Here is a 12,386-nt window from a genome sequence, read left to right as displayed (position 1 = left end):
GATTCAGAGGAGAAATATTTCATACTTTTCTGTTAAAGGGAACCCAAACCAGTGTCTGAACATACAGCAGTATTAATGTTAAAGGTGGTCCATACCGAGTGCTCAGTACATTAACAGTGTCCATCTCTAGTTTGGGTTAGTCTCTGCAAAAGCACACTGATAAGGTGATCAGTGACCAGGCTGTAAAACACTTACCTGCTGGGGGCGGAGCTAGTCTCCTACCTGAGTGAGGATCTGTCTCTGTCATTTCCTCCAGTTGTGAACATTGTGAGTGTACTTGTTTCAGTCTGGCTGCATTCAGTAACCCAGGCTAATCCAGGACTGGGAGGGAGGCAGCAGGATGGAGTGCAGTGAACGTGTCTGTGCTTCATTCACTCAGAGCTGAATCAGGTTCAGCACTGCTGTGAGTAAAACATGTAGCTGAACCAGATTTTGGAGACTCCACCACCAGCAGAATGACATGATAAACTGAACAGGACAAACTGGTTCAGAACAGAGCGAGAGACTCTGAGCAGGTCATCGTTTTACAGAGAGAGAGGAATGAAATCTAATTCAGAGGAAACGCAGTGAGTATCTGACTCTGTACTGGAGTTTCTGAATCACGCAGAAAGACGTCAGCAGTTAACACTAAACAGATCAGAGCTTTGAACACAAGTGTTAGCAGGAAAAAAGTGAAGAACCTCATCTGTCTGTCTGTCTGTCTGTCTGTCTGAAATGTAAACGTTAAATATCAGTGGAGACAGATGGCAGAATAATAGAGCTTGTCAGTGTTTCTACTGAACTTTCTTAAACACAATGACATGCAGATATCATTATCATAATTCTGTAACATTACTTTGATAGTTTATGTTCTAGCCATATGTGCACTATTTAGACAAAATAATAATATATGAAAAATAGCTGTTAACTTTTATCCTGTTTTCATTTAAGGTGTGGCAGCATTACGCAAGAAGGTCAAAGTGTAGGCACTTTATGACTGCGTCATTACAGTATAAGCAACTTTATCAACCCAAAGAAAATTACTTGCAGAGTTAGGCTACTGATGAAACGTGAGAAAGCAAGCCTACTAATTTCTTAATATTGTATCTTGTACATTTGTATTGCATTATATGAGTCCTGGAACTGTTCTGGATAAGAGCTGTGCTCAAAAAGAGCTTGGCTGTGTGATTATTATAGAACCTGAATGTAATACAGAGAGTTTGGACTTGGAACAGCTGTAACTGTGAAAGCTGCAGACATGTAACCTCCACAACATGTGAGTTATAGCCAGAGACACTTCCAATAGTAATACTAACCAACAAAATAAACAAAAGGTATACAATATATAAATTTGAACAACGATAATTCTAATGTCTAACAAAAGAGAATGACACTTTTGTGTTTTGTGAATTTCCCGTTGTGGGATTAATAAAGGATTATCTTATCTTATAATATTCATTTTATCCACTACAGAATAAAATTTATTTTATCCATTCGAGAATAATATTTATTTTGGCCATTTGGGGATAATATTTATTTTATCCACTAGAGAATAATATTTAGTTTATATATTTTTATATATTTCATTGTCAGCCCCTAGAGCTCAGTTTTAATTTTAGCCTAAAAAAGTGCAGTATTCGATTTATAGTCATTACATTTGAGTATATGTTTTAGCCACTAGAATGTGATGTTTAGTTTAACCATTAGAATGCAGTTTTTCTGGGAATTCATTCATTGTTTAAATATTTTGCTCTTAATTTTCAGCTTCAGATATTTGTTTTTTGGGGGGGTGGGGCTAAATGCTGGCCTTCTATGAAAACTGTAAAATACTGTAACATTCTTGATTCTGAGGAGAAGCTTCGATTACTCCAGCTTAGGATCCATAATTCATCTTTCTTAATAATTTACTGAAAACAAACACAGTGTGAAGAAGCTCAGCCTCTCCAACGCTAACACCTAAATTCAAAGCCCTACACTTTACTCCAGAAAGCAACCACTCCCCCTAATTTCAGGCTCCTCAACTTACATTTTGTAGAAATGAATCTTAAACAACCTAAAAATGTTTCTTCTCTTTAAAAACTGAGCGTGGCTTAGTGATGCCACAGTGTGTTTTTATCAGCACTTTCTTGTGCTATATTTCTACTTTTTAATTGCAGTTAAAGTATGGATATATATACCATCACAGCTTCGGTGCCTGCCATCCGAGTCACACATCACACAACGCTAGGTAGCAGATGAGCATGGATTTTCTGGACATGGATTTTCTGAATGACTTCTGAATGAATGAGAGGCCCTGTTAGGACCTGCATAATGTTATGTTGAGAGAGGATTGATAGCAATGGGGACCTGATATGTCAGGTAGTTACACACACATGGAGCATTCAAGGGACTCTGTTAGGTCTGCATATTGTTATGTTGGGTATAGGGTGTGGATTTGATATGTCAGATGCATACACACATTTTATTAGCCCTGCTAGGACACTGCTAATGAGGGGTGTTTTGCAATGCGGACCAAAAATATCAGGTGCATACACACTTAAGGAGCTTTCCAGAGGCCCTGTAAGAGCTCTGCATAATGTTATGTTGAGGGAGAGTTTAGGCCAATCAACTAAGCCAATCAACTGTGCCAAGTCTGGGGGTCAAAGGTTGAATGGTTGGCTTTATATGACCCTTTTCCAAAGCCACCATTGGCCATGTACTTTAAATAGGAAAGGGTCAAATAATATTTAACGGGCCTATCAACCGATCGTCACTCCTATAGGCCTCAGACTGGACATTAGCCTGTGAGGTGAATTAGCTTTGCAATTTTGTGAGTCAAAGGTCACATGGACTTTAATTGACCCTTTCAATCAGCATGTCACTGGTGCTATCACTTAATTTAGTCATTACTGGATTTAATTATGTCCAAAACCATTTGCTAAAATCAAATTTAGCAAAAGGCAATGAACAAATATAATTACAATTTATGGCCTTAAGTTACTTGAAAAAAGTGTTTTAATACTTAATTAATTAATTCATTACAGGATATTTCAGTAACCTGTGCTGGAACTGTGCATAATGACAACGTTGTATCTGGCTATCTATCTATAACCAGTTAAACCAATTAGAAGATGGAAGCGTCCTCCTCAGCTCACACCGGTCCTGTTCAGACCAGCATGACCGCTCAGACAGGAGGAACCGTCTGCGCTCCTGTTCTCCATGGAAACAATATTCAAGGCTCTGACTGTGACCATTATTCAGGGAGGTGAGTGATGTAGGGTAAGAAACCGAGTTTATATTAATGGATCTGTTTGTCTGGCTGAGAGTTTTTGGGTTATATATAAGTGGTATATTGTGTCTACACTGATGGTAATTAGTTATGCATCAACCTCTATGTTTTTTGAAAGTATAAAAACACAGTTCTCTGATTGCTATTACTTGTAAGTATCTTTGAGAAAGTTCTGATATTTCCAGTTGTCTATCCTCCAGGTCAGGAAGGTTCAAGTTCCAGCACCAGTACTGTTCAGGCAGGAGGTTCTCCTTCTGCTCCTGCTCTCACTGAAGGTAATATCATAATATATATGTCACTAGTTATTTACTACTAATTTCTACTAATCAAGTTCTGTAAATGGGTGTATCTTCTATTGCATTAAACCCATAATCAATGAGGAATACCTCGATCGAGAAGCCTACCATATGTACTGGACTCCTGCAGGGATAAAGTTGACCTTTTTGACCTCTGGTGTGGAATAACTCATCTTCATTCTGAAACCATCAATGATGCCATTTCTGGATAACATTCTGTCTTAAGAACATTAAAATATGAAACAAACAAAGTTTAGGACTTTGGAAGGCCCTTTGGGGACCAGCTTACCACCACCACACCAGGCCAGCCCAAGCACATTCCCTCCAGGATGGAAAGCACAAGCCTGTTGGTTCCATTCAGAATTTTAAAAGTGGGAAGCTGGGGATCCCGAGTGGTGCAACTGTCTAAGCATTGGCCGTGTTATCAGGAGATCACAAGTTCAATCCCTGGTGATGCTACAGCCGTCCGTAGCTGGGAGTCCAAGAGAGCACAATTGGCCTTGCTCTCTCTGGGTGGGCAGCATTTCACTCAATGTGATACTAGTCAGCTCAGGCGTCTGTTAGCTGACATAACAGATCTGGTGGTTAGCGTCTCCTCTGAGTGCATTCCGCTGTCCTGTGACGTTGCATGCACAGCAGTTTGAAAGAAAGTGACGCCTGGTTTCTCAGGTCTCACCTGTGTTAGCCTTTACCACCGCCCCCATAGTGCTGGTAGTATCGTGAGACTAGGGGAGTCCTAATTAGTGGGTGGAATTGAAGAAGATTCTGTCCAAATATTACCAGCACATTAAATTTCCCACCTGAAGAGAACAGACTCTTGACCACTGCTACACTGCACTCAAGGACAGTTACAAGCCCCAGTAACACTTTATTTAGATGGTTCACTGTAGGTTCTTCGTAAATGTTCAGTATGTATTTAAGTGACAATCAACTGAACAGTCATTAAATGCCACTGAACCCGACGTTTAATATAACTTAGATGATTCTCTGTAGATGCTTTGTAAATGATCATCTGCCTTTCAATAACATTCAACTAAATATCCATTAAATTCAACTGAACTTGAAGTTCAGTGTGAAAGAGTTCATTAAATCAAGCCTTAAACCGAACCCTAACCTTAACCTCAAGGCAAAACCTACAGCTACCCCTAACCCTAACCCTAATCATAATGTTGTTGATAATCAACTGAGGATCACCAGAATGTTTGTTGATTTAAGTAGCTGTAGAGCATGTATATGGGACCATCCAAATAAAGTGTGGCCCAAGCCCCTCCCTCACCCTGCCTTCAGCAAAGACAATCACACCTCCAGTGAGGAGGCCATCTTCACACTTCAGGACCAAAAGATGTTCCTTGATCATCCTGCTTAAAAACTCCCAGTAGATGAGGAGAGCTGCACTCTAGCCATTGCCCTGTCTGAGGTGGTGAGATCCTTCAGGGCAGTTAACCCACGCAAGACACCTGGTCCCGATGGCGTCCACAGCCGGGTACTTAAAGCATGTGCCAACCAGCTGGCTGTGGTTTTTACTCATGTCTTTAAACTCTCCTTAAGACTGTCAGTGATTCCCAAGAGCTTTAAAGAAACCACAACTGTTCCAGTTCCCAAGAAATCGTCTGTCACCTGCCTGAATCACTACTGCCCTGTTGCCCTGACATCTACAGTGATGAAGTGCTTTGAGTGGCTGGTCAAAGCTCACATCTGCTCAACGCTTCCAGCCACCATGGACCCTCACCAATCTGCATACCGCTCCAACAGATACACAGACGATGCCACTGCACTAACAATACACACTACTCTCACACACCTAGACAGAAAGAACACAATAAATACACTACCAGCCCTCCAGGACATCTCCCAGTCCCGCTGCCTCAGGAAGATCAAAAAGATCTGGTCAGACAGCCACCCAGCACACGGCCTGTTCACTGATTCCGCAGCATCCAGGCTGGAACAACCTGGCAAATGAACAGTTTCTACCCACAGGCTGTCAGGCTTCTGAACCAGCTGTGAAGCTGTGGGTCCGTCCCAGTTACCACTTCACTCAGTCCCTCTGTCAGTGTTAGTATCACATCATCTCTGCTATGGACAATAACACCTTAACACTAATCCCCTTTAAAGAACAACAACACAATCACTCAAGTCATTTTAAAATGTATATATATTCTTCATAAATTATCTGTTGTTTAATATATCTTTCTCTATATTTTGTGTATATTAAATATATTTGAGTTTTAGTATTTTCCTTTGTATTTTTGCTTTGTATACGTACTACTTACTGAAGAGTAAGTTAATGAGCCTCACCACAAGCATTTTAATGCATGTAAGTCCTGACTTGTTGCACACCTGACAAATAAATTTGAAGCTTGAAACTAATGGCTAATAATCCAGGAACCTGAACGCTTCAAAACCATCATGGAACACATCCAAATATTAAAACATTTTTTGATTGGTCTGTGACAGTTACTACAAATTATCATTGTGTGTAAATGAAAACTCATATTCAAACTAATGGAGAAAGTGAGAAATAAGGACAGACCACTTTTATGAATGAGGTGTACATAGAACTCTACCTGAAACATTTGCAAACGTTTAAAAATACATAATAATAATAATAATACATTACATTTTAAGTATTAATTTATAGTAAATCTCAAAGTGCTCATTCATCTCATACATTGTCTGTGTCCACTTCTCAGATTTGGTCAGTGTTTACAAACAAAAACTGGAGAAGAAATTCTGCAGCTTTAATGAAGGAATCTCACAGCTTGGAACCCTTCTGAATGAGATCTACACAGAGCTCTACATCACAGAGGGAGGGAGTGGAGAGGTCAATGATGAACATAAGGTCAGACAGATTGAGGCAGCATCCAGGAGACCAGCAACACAGGAGAAACCCATCAAATGCAGTGACCTCTTTAAAGACAGACCCATCAGAACTGTGCTGACTAAAGGAGTTGCTGGAATTGGAAAAACAGTCTCAGTGCAGAAGTTCATTCTGGACTGGGCTGAAGGAAAAGCAAACCAGGACATCCTCTTCATATTTCCACTTCCTTTTAGGGAGCTGAATCTGATAAAGATAAAGTTCAGTCTGATGGAGCTTCTTCACCAATTTTTCCCTGAAATAAAGGAACTAAGATCAATAGACTATGATGCTCACAAAGTCTTGTTCATCTTTGATGGTCTGGACGAGTGTCGACTTCCTCTAGATTTCCAGAACAATGAGAGACCGTGGGATGTAACAGATTCAGCCTCAGTGGATGTGCTGCTGACAAACCTCATCAAGGGGAACCTGCTTCCCTCTGCTCTCCTCTGGATAACCTCTCGACCAGCAGCAGCCAATCAGATCCCTCCTGAGTGTGTTGACCTGGTAACAGAGGTACGAGGGTTCAGTGACCCTCAGAAAGAGGAGTACTTCAGGAAGAGAATCAGTGACCAGAGCCTGGCCAATAAAATCATCTCACACATGAAGTCCTCAAGAAGCCTCTACATCATGTGCCACATCCCAGTCTTCTGCTGGATTGCAGCCACTGTTCTAGAGAGAGTGTTGGGTGGAGCAGAGAGTGGAGAGATCCCCAAGACTCTGACTCAGATGTTCTCCCACTTTCTGATCTTTCAGATCAAACACAAGGACCAAACGTACCATGGAAAATGTGACCCTGATCTTCAGCAGACCAGAGAGATGATTCTTTCACTGGGAAAACTGGCTTTCCAACAGCTGGAAAAGGGCAATCTGATCTTCTATGAGGAAGACCTGAGAGAGTGTGGCATTGATGTCAGGGCTGATGTGTGACAGAAGGAGAGCAGCAAGAGTGAAAGGGAAGGTTTACAAGACAGTAGTGCGTCCTGCTATGATGTATGGTTTGGAGACTGTGGCTCTATTTAAAAGACAGGAGGCTGAGCTGGAGGTGGCGGAGATGAAGATGCTGAGATTTTCGTTGGGAGTGACAAGGATGGACAAGATTAGAAATGAGCAGATCAGAGGGACGGTGAAGGTGGAGCAGTTTGGAGATAAAGCCAGAGAGGCCAGGTTGAGATGGTTTGGACATGTGTTGAGGAGGAATAGTGGATATATTGGGCAAAGAATGTTGGAGATGGAGCTGCCAGGTAGAAGGAGAAGACGTAGACCTCAGAGAAGGTTTATGGATGTAGTGAAGGTGGACATGGAGATGGTTGGTGTGAAAGTAGAGGAGGCAGTGGATAGGGCAAGATGGAGGCAGATGATCTGCTGTGGTGACCCCTAAAGGGAGCAGCCGAAAGAAGAAGAAGACCGTGATCGGACTCCACCTGTGCAACAAGTCCAGTCGTGAAATTTCCTCACTATTAAATATTCCACTGTCAACTGTCAGTGGGATTATAAGTGGGAGCGATTGGGAATGACAGCAACTCAGCCACGAAGTGGTCAGCCACGAAAATCTACAGAGCGGGGTCAGCGGATGCTGAGGGGCATAGTGCACAGAGGTCACCGACTTTCTGCAGAGTCAATCACTACAGACCTCCAAACTTCATGTGGCCTTCAGATCAGCTCAAGAACAGCGTAGAGAGCTTCATGGAATGGGTTTCCATGGCTGAGCAACTTATTTATACAAATAAATTTGATTTGATTTGATTTGACATTATGTACATCAACGTGGAGGTAGTGGGATGCCAGGTGCCATGAATGTAAAATATCTCTCTATATATATATATATACAAACACACACACACACACACACACACACCACACACACACACACATACTGGAGTAAAGAGAGAGTGATGACATAAAGAAATGAATCTGCTGTCCTGTCCTATCCTGTCATTACAGTGTCGCTACTCTACATGCCTTATTTACCATTTTCATACACTTTACTTATGCATTAAGCAGTTCACCAATGTTACCAGCCAGTTTTTGTTTCATGTATGTGGATTGTTGGAGCTATAGCATTGTGTATCCTAGCAGTAGAAAGCTCCATCATAACTATATCATGAAAATAAAATAACTTCCTACTATGCAATACATGAGGGCCATCCAATGTTTGTTCTACAGTTAAACCAGGAAATATACTTTTGCTGTGTTTCTGATTGAGCTGTGACTCATCATGAAAAAAGTAATAAAATTGTCAATGTGCAAGCCAGAGGACAAACTCAAGTTTATGGTTGCCACCTTGAGCTGGCAGAAGGCCTTTCAGAATCTCCTAGTGAACTGGGGTCTTTGGTCAGACATCGGTGGACATCCATTGTACCCTGGCCACATGCTGGAGGAGGAGATCCACCTTACAAGAAGTGAAGGAGATGCTTCTCCATCCCAGCCCACCAAAACCGCATCTGAAGGAACTCCAGGGTCCAGGTGAGAATGGAGAAGCATGCTCCAAGTGTATGACTTGTTGACAGGTCACCATGGGAACATACCGCCATCCACGGGGTCCACCCCCAGAGCCTGGCTCCTGCTGAAGTGCCCTTTGGATGGAATCTTCAGTTCCCCAATGGAGAGGGACCAGGAGCTGAGGAGTGGTGATGATGGGCTCTGGTGAAGGATTGGGGCCTGGAGGTTCCCCTTGCCTGGACAGGGCATTTATCCTAGCATTTTTGAACCTGGCTGATAAGTCTTCTGAGATGAAGATCTGTCCTGGATGAGCTGTCTGCAGTCTCTCCGTGTTCGTCTGCCAATTTCTCCTATTTTCATCCTCTGTTATAACAGAGCAAATAGACCTCAGAGATCAGAAGAATTGGCAGCTAAGCAGACTGTGCTGTGGGGACAGAGGATTTGGGCGGTGCTAAATCAGACAGGGCAGAGCTAATGAAGGTCTGTGCTGAAAAGGTGTTTGATCTATACAGGTGTGAGAAGTCGAAATACTATATTTTAATGAACTATAATACAACCCCAATTCCAGTGAAGTTGGGATGTTGTGTCAAACATAAATAAAAACAGAATACGATGATTTGCGAATCCTTGTCAACCGATATTAAATTGAATCCACTACAAAGACAAGATATTTAATGTTGAAACGGATAAACTTTATTGTTTTTTTGCAAATATTCACTCTTTTTAAATTTGATGCCTGCAACACATTCCAGAGAAGTTGGGACAGGGGCGTGTTTCCCACTGTGTTACATCACCTTTCCTTTAACACTCAATAAGCAGTTGGGAGCTGAGGACACTGATTGTTGAAGCTTTGTAGGTGGAATTCTTTCCCATTCCTGCTTGATGTCCAGCTTCAGCTGCTCAGCAGTCCGGGGGCTCCGCTGTCGTATTTTGAGCTTCATAATGTGCCACACATTTTCAATGGGAGACGGTCTGGACTGCAGGCAGGCCAGTCTAGTACCCGCACTCTTTTACTACGAAGCCACGCTGTTGGAACACGTGCAGAATGTGGCTTGGCATCGTCTTGCTGAAATAAGCAGAACGTCCCTGAAAAAGACGCTGCTTGGATGGCAGCAGATGTTGCTCCAAAACCTGTATGTACCTTTCAGCATTAATGGGGCCTTCACAGATGTGCAGGTTACCCCTGCCATGGGCACTAACACCCCCCCACACCATCAGAGATGCTGGCTTTTGAACTTTGCGCTGAAAACAATCCGGACAGTCCTTTTCCTCTTTGGCCCGGAGGACACGACATCCATGATTTCCAGAAACAGTGTGAAATGTGGACGCGTCAGACCACAGGACACTTTTCCACTCTGCGTCAGTCCATCTCAGATGAGCTCGGCCCAGAGAAGCCGGCGGCGTTTCTGGGTGGTGTTGATATGTGGCTTCGCTTTGCATGGCAGAGTTTTAACCTGCACTTGTAGACGGAGCGACGAACTGAGTTCACTGACAGTGGTTTTCCGAAGTGTTCCTGAGCCCATGTGGGAATATCCGTTACAGAATGATGTGGGTTTTTAATGCAGTGCCGCCTGAGGGGTCGAAGGTCACGGGCATTCAGTGTTGGTTTTCTGCCTTGCTTCTTACCTGCAGAGATTTCTCCAGATTCTCTGAATCTTTTGATGATATTATGGACTGTAGATGATGAAATCCCTAAATTCCTGCAGTTGCATGTTGAGAAACGTTGTTCTTAAACTGTTGGACTATCTGCTCATGCAGTTGTTCATTAAGTGGTGAACCTCGACCGTCCTCGCTTGTGAGCGACTGAGCCTTTCAGGGACGCTCCCTTTATACCCAATCATGACACTCACCTGTTTCCAATTAACCTGTTCACCTGTGGAATGTTCCAAACAAGCATTCCTCAACTTTCCCAGTCTTTTGTTGCCCCTGTCCCAACTTCTTTGGAACGTGTTGCAGGCATCAAATTCAAAATGAGTGAATATTTGCAAAAAACAATAAAGTTTATCCGTTTGAACATTAAATATCTCGTCTTTGTAGTGTGTTCAGTTGAAAAGGATTTGCAAATCATCGTATTCTGTTTTTATTTATGTTTTACACAACATCGCAACTTCACTAGAATTGGGGCTGTAGTTAAGGTGGCTGTAGAACGTGTTTGTTCCTATTTGTGAAGTGTGTGTGTGTCTGTGTGTGTGTGTGTGTGTGTTTGAGGGATGCTGAGATTTTTTCCGTTGCTGTGTGTTCTATTAGAAAGATTTCCATTGGTTGATGGTCATTTTCCTTGTTTCCCAGTTTGTCAGGACAGTCTTTTCAGCAATGGTTAGTGCTGTTTTTTTTCCTTGTTCAGACGGACTGATGATGCGTCACCTAACAAACAGAGTGATGGGGATGGAGTGATGGGCTGTTAGTACCACCAGGCGTGTATGGAATTGTGTTTAGTGAACAGTGTCTACAGATTCCCATTATCCCAGTGTAGTGAACTGTGAATGACCTTATATTGTATGAGGTGGAGGTTTGTATTGCCAGTCATGCTAAGTGTGTTTTCCAGAATGTTTGTCCAGAGGTGGTAGAGGGAGTAACCCAGAGATCTTCTACCCACATTTTCCTTGGTATATAAATTGTTTGGTCTAACTCGAATGGGAATTTATCAATTTTAGATAATATTTTTTGAGGAGGAGATGTTTAGGAATCCCCGCGACCCTGGCGGAGAAGCGGCTTGGAAGATGGATGGATGGATGGATGTTTATGAATTCTGAAATTGGTGGACTGGTATATCTTTTGTATTTAATTTAGGGGTGTACTTTGTGTACCATCAGAGAGGAGAGGAGGAAGGCAGGTTAGAAGGCTGTGAGACAGAAGGAAAGGCAGGAGTGTGGAGGTTAGACAGGGACTCTGACAATGACTGGTAAAGGCAGAGAGCTTGCAGACATGATGGAGAGAAGGAAGGTAGATATTCTGTGTGTCCAGGAGACCAGATGGAAAGGAAGCAAGGCCAGGAACATTGGAGGTGGATTCAAACTGTTCTATCATGGTGTAGAGAGGAAGAGAAATGGAGTAGGGATAATCCTAAAGGAACAGCTTGGGAAAAGTGTTCTGGATGTAAAGAGAGTGTCAGACAGGATCATGAGCAAGTTGGAGGTTGATGGTGTGATTTTGAATGCGGTCAGTTCATATGCACCACAGGTTGGTTGTCAGTTAGAGGAGAAAGAGGAATTGTGGAGTAAGATGGATGAAGTGGTAGATGGTGTCCCTAGAGAGGAGAGATTGGTGATTGGTGCAGACTTCAATGGACATGTTGGTGAAGGAAACAGAGGGGATGAAGAGGTGATGGGTATGTATGGTGTGAAAGACAGAAGGTCAGATGGTTGTAGATTTTGCAAAGAGAATGGAAATGGTTGTGGTGAACATGTATTTTCAGAAGAAGGAAGAACACAGGGTGACATACAAGAGTGGAGGGAGGTGCACACAGGTGGATTATATCCTTAGCAGGAGATGCCACCTAAAGGAGATTGGAGATTGTAAAGTGGTGCCAGGGGAAAGTGTAGCAAGG

The 12,386-nt window shown here is 42.6% G+C and overlaps 1 protein-coding gene across 1 annotated transcript; it reads left to right on the top strand.

The window, feature by feature from the left end:
* Nucleotides 1-266: 266 nt before the first annotated feature.
* LOC108410743 (NLR family CARD domain-containing protein 3-like) lies at nucleotides 267-7,433 on the top strand. Its single transcript, XM_037541111.1, has 4 exons — nucleotides 267-566; nucleotides 3,074-3,223; nucleotides 3,448-3,522; nucleotides 6,234-7,433. Exons 2-4 carry the CDS (start codon nucleotides 3,178-3,180, stop codon nucleotides 7,325-7,327), a joined length of 1,215 nt encoding a protein of 404 aa, XP_037397008.1. The 5' UTR covers nucleotides 267-566; nucleotides 3,074-3,177; the 3' UTR covers nucleotides 7,328-7,433.
* Nucleotides 7,434-12,386: the final 4,953 nt, after the last annotated feature.

Source organism: Pygocentrus nattereri, chromosome 9 (assembly GCF_015220715.1).
Source record: "Pygocentrus nattereri isolate fPygNat1 chromosome 9, fPygNat1.pri, whole genome shotgun sequence".
Classification (NCBI taxonomy): Eukaryota; Metazoa; Chordata; class Actinopteri; order Characiformes; family Serrasalmidae; genus Pygocentrus; species Pygocentrus nattereri.
The sequence above is the reverse complement of the archived record's forward strand: the minus strand, read 5'-3'. Positions and strand labels throughout refer to the sequence as shown.